The sequence below is a fragment of the Carya illinoinensis genome, chromosome 6 (genome assembly GCF_018687715.1).
Source record: "Carya illinoinensis cultivar Pawnee chromosome 6, C.illinoinensisPawnee_v1, whole genome shotgun sequence".
Taxonomy (NCBI): Eukaryota; Viridiplantae; Streptophyta; class Magnoliopsida; order Fagales; family Juglandaceae; genus Carya; species Carya illinoinensis.
In genome coordinates, this window is record NC_056757.1 from 29,051,280 (window position 1) to 29,071,666 (window position 20,387).

Below are 20,387 nucleotides of genomic sequence, written 5' to 3' on the forward strand. Positions count from 1 at the left end.
TTGAAAAATAATAGGATCCGTTATTAAAAAGTTATTTATTTATTTTTATGTAGGTCTCGTATTTTTTCACTTTTTTCAAAGAGATTGTGTGAAGCTTGCAGATTTCACGATTGTAAATATCATTTCTTTTACATTTTAGTGTCTTATTTTGTAGTTCTTAATATAGATTTTCTTGTACTGTTTTCATACATTGGTTATTGTAGTTTACATTTTAATATTATTTTTTTTTATAAGTTTTTAATATTATATTGATAGTTAATATAGTTTTAGTTTGTTTAGGACTTGGTTTAGGGTTTTTATAACCTCCAAGTTCTTATTTTGTACGTAGTATTTCTCCATCGAAAATGAGAACTATTAATAAAATTAAAGTATCATTCGTCTTCGTAAAAAGGAAGATGCTCTTTCACATGTATGCCATTTGATACCATTCATATATTTATAGAGAAGGAAATTGCTTAGATGATCCATGGATTGGTAAACCTAGCTAAGAGCATGGGGATGAGATAATTTATTTTATTTTCAACTGTTTTTCTACTCCTGTGTCATTTTGAATATGTATTAGGATGCTTTCACTTTGTTAAAAGCAATAATTTATTATTATTTTTAAGTAGTACTATCGTACATATATATAAGTAATGCTAGAGACAAGTTTTGTTATGAAATTTAAAAAAATTAAATTATTTTTTATATTTTATTTGAAAGTTTGGAAAAGTTGTAATGATTAGTTTAAAAATATTTATATTTAAAAAATATTTAAAAAAAATGAGATGAGATGAAAATTGTTACAAACATCGTATTGTAAAATTATTTTTATTATAAAATAAATATAATTTATCACACAAAACAAATTCTCGTTTATAAAAATTATATTTAGATATATAAAAAGAGTTTTGCTACTCATTATCTCCACAAACCACACTTATTTTTATTTTTTTCAATTTCTTTTTATTTTATTCTTTCTAAACTAATTGAATTTTTCTACTCATCATCCATACACTACATATTTGATAAGAGAAAAAGATAAAAAAAAGAATTATGTGTGGTGTGTGGTACGAGGATGATGAGTAGAATTTTCGATCGTGAGTTTTGCTACAAATAAGCCTGCACACAATACGCCACACATTTTTTTAAATTTTTTTTTTTTAAAATTGAGTTTATTCTTCTTAAACTAATTGAATTTTTCTACTCATTATCCATATACCAAATATTTAATAAAAGAAAAAAAGAGTGGCATGTAGGTTTATGTTTAGAATTTTTCTTTTGTAAGAGGTAAAAAGGACATGGTAGTGGCAGTTGTTTTCTTTAGATATTCTACAATATTGTATGGTAATCGTGTAGAAGTTTGAATAGTACGTATAGACCTTTTATGTGTATAATATATATATAATGCTTAATAAAGAAAAATAAAATAACACATATTTCTTTATTATAATTGAATATTAAAAACCCTATATTAATAATTCCCATACATTGAATAAAAAACCTCGGACAATAGACAATAACAACAAAACCTACCACTCTGTTAAATAAAATTGGATTGTAAATAGATTACCTACTACCATTTATTCCTGTTAAAAATTATTGCAAAGCCAAGAACTTGGCAAATTGGGTTTTGCCACGTGCCAAAGCGTGTCCTTTTTAGAGTTATTAAGCGGTGTCATGCATGTAAACGACAAAAATAACAATTAAATTAACTATAAAAGCATAAATATGATAATATATATATATAGAGAGAGAGAGAGAGAGAGAGAGAGAGTTGGTTCATAGTTGTCATGGCTCTTCTTTTGGGAAAGCTAAATCCAAGAAACCAAATCCCATTCAAAGCAAGATGCATGGGATATATAGGAGTTGGGAATTCGAGATCTCTTAACCAGAGCTTAATTAAGAACTCTTAAACCTAAACCAACGTCTGTTCCATTGATGATTAATACTCTGATATAGTCTTCTCCCCTCTGATCATTCCACGTTTGATAAATATATAAATTAGGCTTTAGCCGTGAGCTTTCATCATCTGACTTTAAAATTGTATCAATCTGTTTCTGCATTTACACATGGTTTATAAAAAGAAAAAATATGCACCGATGCATGTGGCGTGGATCTCTAATTCTTCTGTTTTACTTAAAGTGTGAAAAGTTATGGGACTAGGGAACTCTTTATAGTTCAAGCAAGGAGATTTATATATCTTTACTAAGTTGTGCAGAGAAATTAAAAAAACAATTGAATGAGAAACATATGGTTTTAGAAGCTCAAGGTGTTGTAGTTGTATTTTGGGGAATTAAAGAGGTTTATGGTGTTTTATCGTAGCTTAAACTTCACAGCTCATTGGTTTGACTTGGACATGTTTGCTTAACTATTCTTGGTACAGCTTAATTCAAGTTTTTAAACTTGTGATGCAGAGATCTTTTGAAGGGTAGAGAGGAAGAATGTCAGTTGGATCTACAAAAGCGCATGATGATAAATCTCCTTAAAGTTTTGTGAATTACATGCAAACATCATTGCGGCTGCATGATGAGTTGCTGTTGAATGATTATTTAAGAACTTTTTGGTCCCTTTTGCTCACTTTTTCAAACTCAAATTCCATGAATCCACCTCTTTTTTTCCTAAATGAAAGATGCATCTGGTAAAAGTGGGGAGCTTTTCTGCAGTTGTTTTGCCCAAATTTCTTTATTTTCTCTCTCATGGGATATTGTGAAGTTTAATGTACGATATGGGACCCCTTATTGGGAAATTGCCATCATGATAGAGCCTGTGATTTCCCAACTTCTAGTCCAAATAGACCTTCAAGTTGAAGAGGAGATCTATAGGGTATCACCAAGAGAATTACTCTTAAACAACCAGACAGTTGTTGAGTATGGTTCAATTTTGTCCATTGCATAAGCCCTAAAGAATTAAAAATCTATTTTATGGTGTTTGGCACGAATGAAAAATGATGGTAAATAATGTTCAGGTTCAATATAAAACACATCCGATAAGAATGGCAAGGCATGTCAACTTTTGACATTGAAAGACAAAATGAATAAACATTAACTTCCGGCCAGCTGACATTTTTCCATGAATATTTTTCTTTTCTGCCGCTTTGATACATAAATCTATGTTTTCACTGATATAACAGCTTATTTAAAGTACCAATCCCAGCTGTTTTAACAATCTGGATTTGTAGCTCATGTGTTGACAAATCTGCAGTTTCTCCTAACTTCTCCACTGACAAAACTTTCCGGGTTTGTGATGTTTCCCATTTTCACCATTGAATCCGAGAATTGCTGGAAGAAAGCAAGTGGATCTGCTGCATACTTCTTCACAAGCTCCTTTGTTTCGAGACCAAACACGCTTGAATACATTTCCTGGTCTGAATTTAGCAGCCCCTCCCCTTTCAACAGTAAATGGTAGAATGAATTGTCGAAGAGGTTAGGAGTAACATAGTCCATGGCTGATATGTTATTGTCTGATCCTCCAATAGGTGGGCAGACAGATTTCAAGTTGCTCAGGTGTGACTCAGAGATTGGATCGTATCCCGAAGTTGTTGCTTCCCAGTCTCCATGGATCCTTGATCGAAAACTGGCACAGCGTGCCATTCCTATTGTGTGTGACCCTTAAGATTACAAGCACACAAAACAACCATAGTCCATATGAGAGTGTGATATCAGCACCAAGCATGTGATTCAAAGGGCTCTATATCTCACTGGCAACATTAAAAAAAGAACTTGAAACTGATTTTTTAGGAAAATTTCTTTAAGAAATATTTTGAACTTATTATGAAAACTTTCCACAAACAAACTACTTTAGGATACACATATGGATAGGCCACATAAATTAGCATATTAACTCATGCACGAAAAAATGAAGAAAAAATAATCTGCACTCTGTTTTTATCATCACTGTTTACCCAATTCTTCCTATATATATTCATTTGCTTGATTTCGGTTAGCAAATGAAACTATTCAAAAAATCATAATAGTTAATAAGCCACCACAAGCATGACTAGTCTCATGATTTAGAAGAACTCTATTGGCAAAACTATTTATTGGCATGTCAAGCGCACTACTGATATGGAAGCTTGTCGAACCTGCTAGCATAAAAAAGCTCTCGTATTTGATTTTTTTTTTTTTGTTAGTGTAATGAGTACCACAATAAATGTTGTCTCTACACACCAACATGCAAGGATTGAAACTCGATTTAGAAGAAACAACTCGAGGTTCCTATATCTTAGAGCTCTGTCTCATTAAAGGGCCAAACCTGCAAGAGCTACCATGTCTGTGACTGAGAGGCCTTGGTAAAGAAACTTGGAAATGATAGACAGCAGGCCTTCTTCTGCTTTAGGAAGATTTGAGTTTGCCAGCTCATAACTTGCAGTGACAGAATCCTTCCTTCCTAGAGGAACATCCCAATAAGGTCCACCAACCTGCAAATTAACAATGAAAAAAAAAAGAGAGAGAGAAAGGAATGTTATCGCAAAATATCCTTCAACCGGCATTACGCAACAGATTTTACATTTTGACATGGTTTCAGCAATCTCTATTTACTATTCTTCGTACCAGGAGCACAGCATCTCTCGCAGCAATGGTGAGTATATCTGCACAAGAGACAATCCCAGGGCAGTCTGATTCAACCGTGTTCTTGATCCTATCAATAATTCTGAAACCTTTTAAAGAGTGTATGTTGGGGGGGGCTTTCTTCTCTCCTTTCAACGTAATTGTGTCCTCGAGCAAAACTGATCCATCGCATCCCTGTGCCAATTAATTAAACTCAAAGCTCAAACTTCATAAACTTGAGTTTTCTTTGTATCTTTCTCTACCCGGCAATTAATCCAATGTATGTTAGCCATGTATGCAATTTTGACGGCTATTTGGAGTAACTTCTAGAAAACGAACTATTTACGCCAATCTAGTTTGGAAACATGTCACTTCGTATAAAACAATGCCAAGAAAATATATACATATTAAAAAAAAATGAATAAAGATGTGGACCTGAACGAAACAGTCATGGAAATGTAATCGCACAACCAAGGCCGCGTTACGTGGGTCGGACAGCACTGCGCATTCCATTTCTTTCTTGACAGTCTCAAGCACAACCGGACAAGTAGATGCATAATAATCTAGCGTTAGAGAAGGGTCAGCTGCATGCAATCTGGTTCCAAGAAGGAAGAGAATCACAAGCATGAATTGCAGAACAAGGGGCTTTGAATGAAGGGAAAACGCCATTTTTGCCATTATCATGTTCTTGGGATAATTTCGAGAGTGGGAGAGATGGGTGAGACTGATGAGAGATATATACAAGTGTAAGGAACGTGGGGAATTTGTAGCTTGTTTGTGAGTTTTTTTCATGGCCACTTGGAGTATTCTGAATTATATGGGGGAAGTCTAGAGTCAAGAGAGGATGCAACTACTATTGGGCTGGTTGGTGGGTACTCCAAAAACCATAAGTTGAGACAAAGTTTAACGTTGAAAGATTCGACAAAAATAACGTAAAGGATATTGGGCAAGTCACCAAACCGATAACAGCTGATGTTTACTGATTCAGCTCATGACTTGAATGGCAAATCAGCCCTTGTGGACAAACCATCTGAAAGTGAAAAAGCTTAGTTGGATGGTCTAATTTTAACAGATTTGGTTTGACCATAATTATATACAGAAATTTAGTACTCGTGAGTTTGATATTTTTTGGGGGAAATAATTGAATTTGTGGCTGATTGAATGAAATTCAGGTGTACAATTTCTGGCTCAAGAAACCAATATGCTTCCGACAAGAATCAGTTTGCTTTCTTGTCAAAATTTCTTTGCCTGCTTTCTATAGGAGAGACTCTAATGGCTGAGAGATGTTACCGGTGCTCAGGAAGGACCATGATCACCTGTAACGTGTGATCAATTGCCTGTAGCCACTAAAAGCCTGATAGCATATGACCCAATTCTCTAAATAAAGAACATGGGTTCAAAACCTCTCCCCTTAAAAAAAAAAAAAAAGCCTATAGCCAAAATTGAATTTTTATTTTTTATTTTTTGTCGAATTAGATTTTTTTATCTCTCTAAGTTGTGTGAAAAAACACATTTTTGTATCCCTAAACCCTTGATTTTGTCCATATAATCATACGCCCAATCCCACTTCGATCCTTTGTATAAAATAAATCATGGAATTTTCATAGCACCACTTAACAAACTGAGAGACTTGTAGTTTGGGAGTGCAAAGTGTAAAATCCCTGGTGCAAAGTATTTTTTTTCATTGAACCGTTTTTGGAACTTTAGAAACTAAAGTAAAACAAACAATAGTTTAAGAACGAAATTAAACTCAGACACAGTTCAGGAATCAAAATTAGTAGGCAAAAAGGTTATTGTTCGAGTTCAATGGCAAATAAGCAATTTAAAGGTTGCACTGCTGAGGAGGAGCCATGTAGCCAGTCGGGACAATAGCATGTCAAAAAGAAATATGACGTACATATGGCCAGCGAGCAAAGAAAGGTATACTATTTGAAAATGAGGACCGAGGTTCAGCTTAAGAGATGGGATCTAAAACAGCTAAAAAGGCCAACAGATCTTACTGTCAAAGCCACTTTATTCTGCAAACAGAACAACGCGTAGTAAGTGATCTTGAGATTTGATGGGTCATTTCCACACCACAGGACAAGGTCTGTGACCCTGTATAGGATTTGTATTGAGGAATTCAGGGGGATGCACAATTTCAAATTGTAATGGTGGCCAATTAAACTACTGTTATATATGCAACTCAGAGCCTTCACAGCCATAAGCACCAAGGCATCAGGGGTTGAAGCCATAATCAGATACTTGTGGGTGCTAGCAATACTTGATACCATAAAAATACATCAGTGGGTTGATCTATCAAAATTGCTGCTCTGCCACTCTACCTAGGTGTAAGGGTAGTTAATACGGTTGGAGCTAGGAATGCTTCTCATTGATGAAGCTACCAAACGACAGATTGATGAGGTAAAATTCGTCAAAAACATGTAATTTTACCTTCTTTTTGCTAAGTACATGATATTTAATAGAACTTATCATAAATCGAAGGCATCAAAAGCATTCTGGAAAAATTGAATAAAAATTAGAGCTTGGCATCATAAGGGAAATAAAGTTGTCCTTGATCACAAACTCTTTCCAAAATCTTGGTAACAGCACAAGAAAATGAAACTAATTAAATAAAGCAAGAAGAAAACTATTGAGTAAAGATAAAAAAGGGATATGAAAGAGCATCTCAAACACAGTTAATCAGGTATAAAACTCCGAATAAACAGGACGGTCCTTGGTCCAGCTGAACCTTGAATATTCATCCCCAATGCCACCATTTATGCTCAAGTCCAAGCCAGGCAACACACTCTTGTGAAGTATTGATTTAAGCAGGGACACCACAGGCCCACCAAATTCTGGCCACGAAAGACAAAGAGTTCCCTTGATATTCTTCATCTGGCATCGGCCCAGCAAGGCAGCTGCCAAGCCATCTACAAGACTTCCTGATGGAAAATAGTCTATACCCTTTAACAATGATGAACTACCATTACCCTCACCTAACCCTTCTCTTTTTTCTGATGATGTCTCCAGCTTGAAAACAAATGTCTCATCTGGCGACAGCTTACCACGGAAGTTTCGACTCTGAATTGAATCCAATATCAGAACCCTCTCAGGAATGATTTGATCTGCAATCAAAAACTTTGCAACAATGTGTGATCTCTCTGCAGCAATGGGGCACTGAACAGAGACAAGGATAATTGAATCATCAGCAACATTGAGGGTATAGATATTGCAAGATTTATCTCCAATAGAGGGTTCAGTAGAGCTTCCAGAGAAAGGGATTTCAGGAAGGATGACACTTCCAATTAGGGTTTTGGAGGACAAATGGTGGAAAATATGGATAGATGGTGAAGATACGGCAATGATGAGGAGAGAGGGACGAAGAGGTTCATCATGTTTAGGATTGGAAAAAATGAGGGACGGAGATGGAAGAGGCGGTGATGGAGCAGTAAAGTTATTGAGATCTTCCTCAAAGAACCTTGAAGGCGGGGGAAGCTCTGTTAGGACATCCTCCATTTGTCAACTTGGCCCAAGTTCACCACCCTGAAAAAATATGCAAGTAGACGTAGTATAAGTAGCAGACTTTCTAATAATGTAGTTACTAACACAACAACACTCCAACTAACTAACAAAAAAATCACATTAAATGGATAATTCAATCTATTACTTAACCATTAATTCTTTCTTGTTGGAAAATTAAGCAATGATTGTCCCACTATTTGAGAGTACCGAGTCAAAAAATGGACCCAAAGGCCCCCTTTAGTTCGAATCCCACTGGGTGCAAACAATCTTTAGGGATCATTGGACTGGGAGATTTTTCCTTTGAATTACCCAAGATGCACTTGTGAAAAACTCCTTACCGAGTGCCTGTGCACCTCCAAGATTAGTCGGGACGCTGTATCCGGTGCCAATAAAAATAAAAGAGGGGGGGGGGGGGGGGGGGCGGTTGTGTCTCATCCGAAGAGATCATTTATATGATTTCAGGCGTCTTGCAAGTAGAATACTAGATATAAATTTATATAATTTCAGGCGTCTTGCAAGTAGAATACTAGATATAACTGGCGAGTTGTGTAAACTTCTAGAAACAAGGATGGTAGTCAAATTATTGCAAACAATAGAAGCTGCAATTTGCATATTAGTAAGGCCCTATATATCCCCCCCCCCCCCCCCCCCCCCCCCCCCCTCTCTCCCTCTCTCTCGATCACTCTAATCAATAAAAAGTGAAAAAATGCATGGAAATTATGAATCAGAATCAACGCTGAATGACGAGTTGCTATCCATGAACCCTAGCCATTTTGTTTGGCCGCCAGCAAGAATTAGGAAACGAAAGCATATAGCTCCATGATGATTTCTCTTATTATAAAATAAAAAATTATTCTGAAAACCTACGGAGGCTAATTCTATGCATAAAAAAAAATAAAAAAAAGGAAAGAAAGAAATTTACAGAAGATCAGCTCAATAAAAAAACAAATGCAATTTCCCGGGAAAACGAAAAGAGTAAGAGAAATGCATACCCGGGTAACGAGAGAACGAGGCCGTCGAGGTTAGGTAGATCGGGAACCTTAAGGGCTTTCACTCTCTGTATTTCTTGGCTCTCAATCAAGGTAGAAGGAGCTCTGAACTCGGAAAGTTTGAAGGAAATAACTTTAAGGCGTTAGGGTGTGTTTGGTTTACACTTTACATAAAAGGCATTTAGACCATTGGGTTTTAGCCGGCCCACCATATTAGCCCCAAGTTTGGCATTAGGCCCGTCAAGGTATAGAATCTGTATTCTGTCGTTCTGTTATTTCGTTTAGAGTACAGTTTTATGAGTAAGGAAAACAATACTTTGCCTCTCAAAATGACCGCTCCATTTGACTGTTCATCTAAAATTTTTTTATTTAATGATTAAAAAATTAATTTTTAATATATTAATATATTTTTTATTTTTTTAAAAATATTTAAATATATTAAAAAATGTTTTAAATAAAAAAATAAAAAAATAAAAATTTCAAAATATATCAAATAGAACGGTAGTACTCAAACGGCAAAGTTGCACCGTTCTTATGAGTAATACTACAAATCACTCACTGTTCACTACCCACGCTCGATACCTGATGTGTATTTTGCCGCCTTTATTTTTTTTCCTCTTCACGCTGAAATGCTCGTTTGAGGGGAAGAATAGGTCATTTTCGAATTTGCTCTCCACCCCTGCATTCATACTGAACTTCCTCTGCCCACCCGAGCCGCATGGGTAGTGGAGAATTTTCCTTTATATAGAAGGAAATGAAATTTAGCAAATTATCCACACAGTTAATACAAAATTCTCTAGGCTAATTTTAAATATAATTTTAGCGTGTGCAAAATAGCGATTTAATATTAAAAAAATTCTCTAGGCTAATTTTATTATTAAAAAAATAATTTTTTTATGTCGATTTAATATTTTCCTACTTTTTAACAAAATAAATATATAAGACTTACGTACCATAAGATTACAAATGTCATTTTCCGAAATCTCAATTCCTTTCTCATCTCTCTTATCTAGGAGGTTCTCATCTCCAAGTGAGTTTATTCCTTACAATTTTCCTTCAATTCATCAAAAGTCATACATATTCTCTTTTGTCAAAGAAAGTTGAACCTCTCATTCGACCACTACAAAATAGCGAACTACTGTGTATCCTAACTTATTAGGATCTTCAATCATAACATTAAGGTACACTAAATAGAAATAATAGAATGTGTTAAAATTAATATTTTGAATACCGTACCAGATGTCATACCGGTCAAGGTACTAAAATAAAATATTTCAGTACCAATACTGTTTCGTGTACCGTTTCAAAATAGTCGATATATGAATAAACTATATGTATAAATATATATATATATATAAATTATAAATAGTTTAGTCTGAATTGGGAGTTAAAAAATGAACTTGTAATTTGAAAAAATGAAAAAAGAAAAAAAGAAGAAGAAGAAGAAGAAGAAGAAGAAGAAGAAGAAGAAGAGTATAGGCCGAAATACCGACCGGTACGTAGGCCGGTACCAGCCGAAATATCTATCGATACGGCCGGTATTTGGGCCGGTATAAAACAGGTATAATATATGTACCGGACCATTTGCCGGTACGGCATATTCCAACCGATACAGTACAGTATTTAAAACATTGATCAAAATCACAATGTTCTTCGCACCGACTTGTAAATAGAATTTTGAGATTTAAAACTTAGCTAACAATAAAAGAAGTAACTGTCTACCAGCTGAGGCGATTTCAAGGAAACTAAATAAGTGAGAGTGATATGTTACAGGAGAAACTGGGAATTTAGGATTTGAAGATACTTGGATGATAAATGCATTTATGATCAAACTGGTTTAAGTTTATTGAGCCAGTGAACAGGGTCCCGTTCTGATTCCTTTATCAACAACTTTGATACTAAATGATATTGGAACTTTTAATTCTAGTACTCTATCCCCAAGAAACTTTTGAGACAGCTTACACCATCTGCTGCCAAGCAACTCATAGATCTCACACACAGACTCCAGTATAGGCAAAAGAACCATATCAACGACATTGTTCTCGAAAAAAGATTGGAGGCCTTCATTGAATTTCTTAAACTGCCAGCAGGATCAAGTCTTTTCAGTACAAAGTATGATACTCTCAAGGTACTGTTAAAATTCTGTATAGTGTATCATTTCTCAGCCAGTGAACTTGAACTTTAAGGTGTCAAGTTGCACGGCCAGAGTCTAGGATAAAAGAATGAGATTTTTCACCAATTGCTACCCTCTAACCTGCTAGATATACAACCCTTTCAATTGCATAAAGCTAAAGCCGTAGTCATCTGCAGGGGAAGTGGCGAGAAGAATCTTTCACAATGATCACCACATGGTGTCGTTAGATTTTGGTTTTTGCTCAATCTTCATGTTCATCTTCACCTTCAGAATCTGATAGGAGCCACAATTAAAAAATTCCAATCATTTTTATAGTTGGCAAACTACAGTACTATAGTATTTATAAATAATAATGTGCATGCTTTTAATTTACATAACCCCTAAGTGAACATATATCTCACTCACCAGATCGAACATCATCACCGAGCTGGCCTCTTGCTTGGATTTGCTTAACAAGCATCCGGTACATCAATACCCACCAATAAATATGAAGAACAAGCAAGCAGAATAGAAGAGTATTAAACACATAATAATAAATTGGTCCATCCACTGGATGTTTTTCCTGGTCCAAAGTCAGGACAACTTCGTAGCTGCATCAAAGGAGAAAAATAACCAAAAACATAAAGGGACAGTATTTAAATAAACTATCGGTCTCAAAGCATTATTTGATACAAACAGCATTCTTTTTCTTTTTTGAGAAATCAAGATTGATTTTTTTCTCTTTCTGAATGGGTGATCGTCTGGTGTAATGGTGAATGTCTCTGCCTATCATATCATTAAGAACGAGTTCACAAGTCCAATTCTTGGTAGCCATCCATTCTTTGGCATGCTATCAAGGTTTGTGGTTAGGAATATATAGTTAATGGGTTAACCACAACCACTAGATCTTAAGATCCTGGCAGAAGAGTAGAAGCCAGGGAAAAGTACACAATTTAATGCGTAATCTAAAGAAGGCATTAGAATTGTACAAACCTTGTACTCCAAAGGACCCAGAATGGATAGTATATGAGGCGCAGTAATATCCAGGACAAAACAAATAGAATAAACGCAAAGCTAGCTATCCTTTCAGCACCACTATATTTGGACATCTTCCCTACCTCCAGAAATACATCACTAGCATCATGCAGAGCCAAAACAACCGAACCAACACGTGAAAACCTACAAGAAATAGGAGAGAATCAGGTATTGGTAATATGGTAGTGCTTCCAGTATTTTTTTTTTTTAATTTTATTTATTTATTTATTTTTATCATTGCATGCACTTGAAGCCAAATGGTTTTCTTCATATGCAACAGGAATGACACATTTATGACTTCAAATAATGCCAACCCTTATGATTTCAGTTGATAAATTGGAAGTGATATTGCCTCCTTGGTATGGTGATCAACACACCATGCCCAAGCTACAAACAGAACTCCATCAAAACATACCTAAAAATGTAAGATAGCACAATGAGAATGAGGGTTGCAAAATGATGGCCCATAGACACTCCAAAGTCAGAACGCCTTGTTTCCCAGAAAATCAAAGCAAATATGGAGTATGTGTAAAATCCAGCAGCAAACATATACAATCCCTTCAATTTCAACCTGAAAATACTAATTAGCCACTGTTTGCTAAATAAATACCGGGTTAGAGCTAGCCAATGTGAATGATGCATCAAAAACAACCAAAGACTTTGTATATATAATCTAGGAAGTCTTACTTAATTCTTTGGTCAGGCCAAACCTGATCTCCCGGACCTACCCAAAAGTATCTTGTGGTAGTAAACCAAGGTTCATCATAAGTTACATATAAAGCGAGAAGCTCTGCTGAAAGATAGTAAATACATTTCCAGGCTGACTCCTTAAATTTTCTTATCTTCTTTTTTCTCTCACTCGCCTCAGCATCCAGCATCTCATGTCCCTTTCTGAAAATCCATCCATTTGCCACTTTCTAAAATATATAATTCATTTCAGACACCAAAAAGAAATCTCAGATAACATGAATGTAAAGAAAATATCTGCAAGAGTTAACAGAGAAAAAGCAGTCCAATTCAAAATTCCTAGATATGATAATATCTGTATGGTTTGGAGAAAGAATATAGAGAAATTTAAACCAATGAGACAATGGAATACGGAGCTGTGCACCCACAGTATCACTACAAAGAAAGTAGTACACTTTCACTACAATGCAGCTACTCGATCCCCAGCATCACTACAAAGAAAGTAGTAAACTTTCACTACAATGCAGCTACTCGATCCCCAGTATCACTACAAAGAAAGTAGTGCACTTTCACTACAATGCAGCTACTCGATCCCCAGCATCACTACAAAGAAAGTAGTAAACTTTCACTACAATGCAGCTACTCGATCCCCAGTATCACTACAAAGAAAGTAGTGCACTTTCATTACAATGCAGCTACTCGATCCCCAGTATCAATACGAAAGTAGTAAACTTTCACAATTGAAACGTTTCTATTTAAATTAAGTTCTTCTCTTTCCCATTTTCTTATAACAAGAAATACACGAACAAAACAAATTAAAGATAAACAAACCAGCTTTAACTGGGAAACTGTGGAATCACCAAAAAAACAAATCACCAGAAATGCTTCTACAACTACAAAAGAAGCACAAATAATCATAACACGTCACAGAATCCAACTCATATTAAAAAAACCAAGTCTACATATCTAAAAAAAAAAAACTAAACACAGCTTAATCGAATAAATTGAAAAACCTCCCATATGGGTCAATTAAAACTATTTGATTGATAGCATGCTCAATCATCAAAAAGAATTGAAAAGAGAGCTAACAACCTGATAAACCCGAGGACTTAAATGACAAATTGATGAGCTCAAATTAATTGTTATAAAAAGAAAATTTGAATATAAGAGAGTACCTCGAAGATGACTCTGTCGAGGAAAAAGCGAGCACAGGGAAAAAACAGAGCAAAGAAGGGGAGGATAGCAAAATCCTCGTAAGCTGGGTATGATTCCAGCTCCCAGTCGAAGGAAGTCAAGATTTCCGTCAAACCCATATCGGATTATCTTTCCAATGATCCGAAATTTCCTGGAAAACATACGGCGACTTCTGTGGATCACGTAAGCAAGAAGAGGCATTCGTCCCTATAGCATAGCAGTTTTGTTTAGGCTCAAAGAGCATGTACAACGGCCACTACAAAGTTGGTTGGGACTCTGTTTCATTGCTTATTAATACCCTTAAAGTTTTGTTTTAATTCCGAAGTTGCCACTTCGATTGGGCTGCTCCTGAGACGCCAAGTGGTAGTTCGTTGGGACTAGGGAGACTACCGGGCCTCCAGAACTATTATATGGTTAACCAAAATTAAAAAACTCATCTCATTTCATGTCAACTCATCATTATAATTTTTTAAAATTTTAATATAAAATATAATAAATAATTTAACTTTTTCAAATTCTAATACAAAATTAATATTAAAAAATTATATTATAATAATATTTTATTCATTACTATTTAAAATATCTCATCTGTGTAACTAAACGGGGCTGAGTTGAGAGATGTGTTCACAGCCCACCTGGGGCCCATAGCATCTGTTTCGCAAATTCTCATGGAATTAAGGTTGTGTTTGTCTGCTAAAACCATCTCAGACTACTTCATGTCTTCATTACTAATAATAAACAGTTCATTATTATTCACTACTATTTATAAATGATTTAAGATACTCTTAACATTCAAACCTACCCTAACTCCATTTGGATGTTGAGTTGGCCTAATCTCGTCTCAACATTTAAATATCACTCAAATACAAATAGTTTTCAATCTCAAATATTAACTTTTTCATCTAATTATTGCAATTTTTTTAAACTTCCAAACAAATACAAAAAATAATTCAAAAATTTCAAATCTCAAAACAAAAATAATATTAAAAATTTATATTTTAACAATATTTTAACTTTATAATATTTTTCTTCAACTTTTTTTTTTTATCTTTTTTCAAAACTTCATAAAACAACTCAAAGAATTTTACTATTATTCACATATTTCTTATATCATCTCATATCATCTTAACATCTAAACGAGGCTTACCTAACGTTATAGGACAACTTAAATGGTTAGATTTAAAACTCTCTTTATTAAGAAAAATTATACTCATCATCCTCACACCATACATAATTTTTTATTTTATCTTTTATTTTTTCTTACCAAATACGTGATGTATGAATGATGTGTAGAATAAATCAATTAGTTTAGGACAAATAAAACAAAAAAAATTTAAAAAATTAAAATAAGTGTGGTGTGTGAGGACGATGAGTAGTAAAGCTTTTTTATTAAACTTTTGGAACAATAAATAGTTTAGAATCTATTATTTATCAAATGAGTATTGTTATTTATAATCCAGTGTAAAAATACACTTTCTTGTAGACCTATTACACTTCTAAAAAATTCAAAATACTAATACTTTATTATTCTAACTGAGGTAGAAAACTTCCACATTAATATGTACTGACTGTTTCAGTAAGCGAGTTTCCAAATAGATCCTTCTGATCCAATGTTGTGAGGCCTTGTCCTCCCATCACAAAATGGAGATGGTTCTTGTTGCTTGTTAGTTGTTGCTGTATGCTCGTTAATGACACCAAAGGTCATGAAAATACTTTGAAAAAGAATTTGGAGAGATCAGTAATTTTATAAACAACTGTAAAGTACATAAATGTTATATAATCGCTTCAAAAAATAGTGAAATTCATAATTAAAAATTTAATTTTTTATATAAATCTCATGTTTTATTTACTTTTTTAAAAATGATTACGCGATAATTACACCATTCAAAGTTACAAATACTTTTTTTTTAAAATGTTATAAGACTCCTTTTGCTTGAGATTCTCAAGTTCTGGCCTTTTTTCATAAAAAAAAATGTGTTTATACATGGCAATCAGGGAAAACGTGTTCAATTATTGATGGGGAGGTTTGGCGGAGAGAACAGTCAGTACCTGTTGGGGTGAGTGGGTGGGTGGGTGGGTGATCTTATCGAGAGGTGTAGGATTCTTCACCTGTTGAAAACTTCCTTACTAGTTTACATCATGTTCGTCTCTTATCTTTATCAGAATTTTATTCATCCACTCAACTTACTTCCTTTCAGGACTCTTCACAGGTGAGCAGTTGGTTATTTTGTTCGTTTTCTGCTCTTTCTATACTTGCCCTACACAGGTGATCAACTGAAAGAAAATTTCAAATTCAGGCTAGGGCCAATGGCAAAGCAGAATCCTTGAGTATACTTGTACAATGCATGAAGGTTCATACCGTTGGAGGCCAAGTATAAAAGGAAAAGAGTAGAAACGACCAAAATAACCATTTTTTTAACCTTCCATTCAAAGTCATGTTAAAACTGACAACTAAAAGCAAACAGTTATGCAAATGATGATGCATGTTACCCAATTCATGTCAATAATGTGGAATTATTAAAAGAGAATTGAATTGATTTCCCCTCACATGCAGCTCAGAGCCAAGAAGGCATGTCGGTGCAACACCAAAAGGACCACCACCCTGAAAAGTAAGAATCTGGCGGAGAGGCCTCAAGTTTGTTGGGTGGGGGCACCATCAAAATGCTATTCAATGATGAAAGCCTACTCAACCTTGCCTTTAACTAGATTCCCAAGGAGGTGGACAAGTCACTGCACAGAGTGTAAGGTGATGTTGTGAAACGTGACATAATTACTGACATAACTACGCATAGATTTAACGTGGTTTGACGATGTGTCAATATTCGAGCGGTACAAAATTCACTATATGCAAATTAGAGTTACATAATATATATTTATACTAACCCTAAACGTATGAATGTATGAGCCATACTCTTCAACTGGTGAACCATGGAAAATCACATGAAAGTCAGACTAAGCAGCAATACTAGTATTAATCCCTTCTTTTGATGTAAAAATTGAGTATTAAAATATCGAGAAAGGTTAAAATGCAGTTTTCACGATTTATTAGCTGCGACACAAAAGGCGTTAATGATCTGCTTTTTGGGAAGAAGATAACAGTTGGAGGGAAGATGGGAGCAGAATGACTTTGGACAAACAGTATCCCATTCATCTGATACAAAATGCCAAAACCCAACTGTTTTCTCATCAATTCTTCACAGTACAATGCTGCTTTTTATCGATGACAAGTAGAGTTTTAAAGATCGAACAAGTCAATACTAGAGATAATAGAGGGCGAGGCACGATAGCAACCCGTTCAAGAAAATGACTCAAACTCATTCCCAATTCAGTGGGGCTGACTCGTTTCCAGTTTTTATCTTCAAAGCTGCTTTGTTTACGCAAGCAACAGACAGGGAATTAAAGACCTTGGCGAAGCCATCAAACGATCAAATGAAACCAGCCCCAGTCCAAGTAAATTTTATTCCCATAATTTGAGATGGTCCTCCTCTTTTCATGAGAGAATGCTTGTCTTCTAGTGACTGGAGTCATATAATTTAAGGTGACAGGATTGTCTTGGGGGGACATGTTCACTGTCAATCTAATAATAAGGGTTTAATGCGCGCTGTTGAAATTGGTCACTATGTCGGTTTGTCCTATATGTGGAAAGCAGCATTTGGTTAACAGCCAGATAAAACAAAGATTTAACTTCAATCTCGGGTGGTGCAAACTGGATATTTCAGGCAAGTTAGAAACATCTTTACCTGATACGCGGTCGTCTCTCTCTTGGATTATGTTTCTTCCTCACATATATATTTCGTTCCTAAAGCTACAGTAATGGAGACTCATTTGGATTTTGGAAGTGCGGACGAACACAGCTGCAGTGATTCTGGGTGGACAATTTATTTCGGCTCCACCACACAAAATGAAAATGAAAACAACAGCAAAGACAAATATACCCGTGGCGAAGATGATGATGAGAGTGAAGACTCTATGGCTTCAGACGCCTCGTCCGGTCCGAGTCACCATGATGAACTTCCAAATGGAGGAAGTCGCAGCCTGGATCATATCAAGCATGCAAAAGATACAGCCAACAGCAAATTATCCTCAGCAAAGAAACCATGCAAACAGTTCAAGAAAAAAGATGAAAGGAGAGTAAAAGAACAAAACAGACATTCTTCATACAGGGCAGAAACCGCAGCCAGTCAAGTTTCAAGTGGAGCCAAGGTAAGAAAAACCAAGATAATTATCAAAGAAGAATAGGATGTTCATTTTCATTCAGTTCTTTTATGAGGACTGCAGTATTTTGTACCCTTTAAAGAGTTTCTTGGGCAGCTGAAGACAGAGGGCACGGTTCATTTCTCTGGCTCTCAAGTTGCCACTTTTTACAGTTCATGGTGGTTACTGGTTACAGGTAGGTTAGCCGGACAATACACGTACTATTCACCAGTGCACGTATGATTGTGTTAAGTTTGTGTCTTCTTTGACATGTGTGCATGAATATGTCTTCGTTTTCTATTTGTCTCGGTTGTCTTTGCAGCATGAACAAAAAACAAAAACAGAGAGAGATTCCTAGTAGTTACAATTGTGCTTTAACTCAAAAAGATTTACACTCAGAGATTAGGAGCTGACCCTTCCTATTTTTTATCATGATTAAACTATTTATGGGTTTTTTCAAGGCTCAAGCAAGCAGCTTTACTGCTTAATCTTTTGCAAAATTTGCATCTCAAAATACTGCATTTCCTCAATTTGCCCTCCACATATAACAGTGTAAAGTGAAAGCCTTGATAATTAATATGAGGGATTTGGAAAGCTCTCATGTGTATTTCTCTTAGCAGATTTCATCCAAAGTTGATGTATTTCGAATAATATAGGCCTTGTCACCTGTCAGCATTAAGGAGGGACAAATAAAATATCAGAAATGCTAAAGCCATAAACTGGTATCCCCACCGACAGTGTAAAAAAGTTTTTTTTTTTTTTTTAACGATTAATGAAGTATTTTTTTAATACTATTATAATTTTTTTTAAATATATATTTAAAAGCATTAAAAAAATACATTAAAAATAATTGCACTGTCGGGATGGGATGCCATTCTGTGGCTGTAGAGGCACTCATAAAATATAGGGCTTTATCACCTGTCAAACGGTAACAACTAAGAGAAGTTAAGGTGTTCCCGGATTTGCAGAACTAGCTAGCGCCTAGTAATAGACATTAGTCCTCAGTGACGCTGCAGATTCAAAAGTATTTTGTCGTCTGCCCCATTTCTAAGCCCATTGAATTCTGTCATTGAGTTAAACTTTGTTAAAAGTAACATCTTATCAAAACATTGCTTTAAGATCACTGCTCTTCTGAAAACCAAGAGTTTCGATAATTTCTACATTATTGCTACATATATAGGCAACCAGAGAGACAATGGGCGAGGGGTTATGACTTGTTAGAAGTTTTTAGATATGGTGACCACAAAGCATGAAGACATATGTATCCTGCATAATTAACATCAACCGTCTGATTCCGAAGCAGCATGGCTTTAAAGTGAAACTGAAGTTGACAAACCGCCCATGGGCATTTGAACAAGTTCCTGCATCTAAAATGTTATCCTTTACTGAGAACTGATGTGAATTCAAGCAACTTGCTTAACTTACAGAACTGTTAAAGCATTTGAGACAAAATTATAAGTTTCCCCACTCCATCACAAACAGGTCATACTTATACATGCTCCATTAATTACAAATCCACTTCGTGCATCAAGAATCAAGATCAAGGAACTTACTCAGACCCATATAATCAACAAGAAGAGTTAGTTTTAAACCCTCGCCATCTCCTTGTAGCTCCAATATCAACAAAAGGAAAGTTTAGTTTATTTATGAACCTCGTCACATCATTAAATCTATATAATGCCTGCCCAGAGCCATGAAGCATTTATTCTGACGACTCAAGTGCAAGAAATTCACCATTTCTTTGGATGTAAAGGTGGACAGAGTTTGTGAGTTACTACATCTAATTACAACTGGAACACAACGAGATAAAGCAACAAGTGAACAAAAAGAGGGAAGAAGCATCAAGACAATGAGCATACGTTATTCTAGGAAATAATCCTTTAACATAAACTAGATGGAACAGTGTTTAGCTCCCTGAAAATTATCAACAGAAGGATAATAGGATTGAATAATTAAATTACCCAATTTAGTCTTTCAAGAACGATCTTGAATATGATATAACAGATCAACCTACCTTGAACAGATGATGTCTCCACAAGTTGACAGGATGTTATCCCAATTTACCGCTCTCTCAATAACATTATTGCATTACTGCCAACATTCCATTCGACGGCTCAAATCAGATGTTCATGTCTTCGACCG

General features: G+C 35.2%; 3 protein-coding genes and 1 long non-coding RNA gene across 4 annotated transcripts; all 4 read right to left on the reverse strand.

The window, feature by feature from the left end:
• Nucleotides 1-2,948: 2,948 nt before the first annotated feature.
• On the reverse strand, nucleotides 2,949-5,321 carry LOC122314199 (peroxidase 11-like). The gene is made up of 4 exons (XM_043129619.1): nucleotides 4,965-5,321; nucleotides 4,533-4,724; nucleotides 4,234-4,399; nucleotides 2,949-3,589 (listed from the first exon to the last, which is right to left on the reverse strand). The coding sequence occupies exons 1-4, from the start codon at nucleotides 5,319-5,321 to the stop codon at nucleotides 3,162-3,164; spliced, it is 1,143 nt and encodes a 380-aa protein (XP_042985553.1). The 3' UTR covers nucleotides 2,949-3,161.
• Nucleotides 5,322-7,063: 1,742 nt separating this feature from the next.
• Nucleotides 7,064-9,183, reverse strand: LOC122314200. The gene is made up of 2 exons (XM_043129621.1): nucleotides 9,026-9,183; nucleotides 7,064-8,054 (listed from the first exon to the last, which is right to left on the reverse strand). Exon 2 carries the CDS (start codon nucleotides 8,025-8,027, stop codon nucleotides 7,212-7,214), a length of 816 nt encoding a protein of 271 aa, XP_042985555.1. The 5' UTR covers nucleotides 8,028-8,054; nucleotides 9,026-9,183; the 3' UTR covers nucleotides 7,064-7,211.
• Nucleotides 9,184-11,058: 1,875 nt separating this feature from the next.
• LOC122313041 (ceramide synthase 1 LOH3-like) lies at nucleotides 11,059-14,388 on the reverse strand. The gene is made up of 6 exons (XM_043127745.1): nucleotides 14,033-14,388; nucleotides 12,858-13,087; nucleotides 12,586-12,741; nucleotides 12,129-12,314; nucleotides 11,562-11,746; nucleotides 11,059-11,429 (listed from the first exon to the last, which is right to left on the reverse strand). Exons 1-6 carry the CDS (start codon nucleotides 14,168-14,170, stop codon nucleotides 11,398-11,400), a joined length of 927 nt encoding a protein of 308 aa, XP_042983679.1. The 5' UTR covers nucleotides 14,171-14,388; the 3' UTR covers nucleotides 11,059-11,397.
• A 2,789-nt stretch (nucleotides 14,389-17,177) lies between these two features.
• On the reverse strand, nucleotides 17,178-19,157 carry LOC122314134. Its single transcript, XR_006243609.1, has 2 exons — nucleotides 17,792-19,157; nucleotides 17,178-17,683 (listed from the first exon to the last, which is right to left on the reverse strand). It is a non-coding gene; the product is annotated as an uncharacterized LOC122314134 (long non-coding RNA).
• Nucleotides 19,158-20,387: the final 1,230 nt, after the last annotated feature.

Coding starts and splice junctions, on each gene's coding strand:
- LOC122314199 (XM_043129619.1), bottom strand. CDS start 5,321: ATGAAAAAAACTCACAAACAAGCTACAAATTCCCCACGTTCCTTACAC. Junction 4,725..4,964: donor TCCATGACTGTTTCGTTCAG/GTCCACATCTTT, acceptor TAATTGGCACAG/GGATGCGATGGATCAGTTTT. Junction 3,590..4,233: donor AGACATGGTAGCTCTTGCAG/GTTTGGCCCTTT, acceptor TGTAATCTTAAG/GGTCACACACAATAGGAATG.
- LOC122314200 (XM_043129621.1), bottom strand. CDS start 8,027: ATGGAGGATGTCCTAACAGAGCTTCCCCCGCCTTCAAGGTTCTTTGAG.
- LOC122313041 (XM_043127745.1), bottom strand. CDS start 14,170: ATGGGTTTGACGGAAATCTTGACTTCCTTCGACTGGGAGCTGGAATCA. Junction 11,747..12,128: donor TGGGTCCTTTGGAGTACAAG/GTTTGTACAATT, acceptor CCTTTGATGCAG/CTACGAAGTTGTCCTGACTT. Junction 11,430..11,561: donor CGGTGATGATGTTCGATCTG/GTGAGTGAGATA, acceptor GGCTCCTATCAG/ATTCTGAAGGTGAAGATGAA.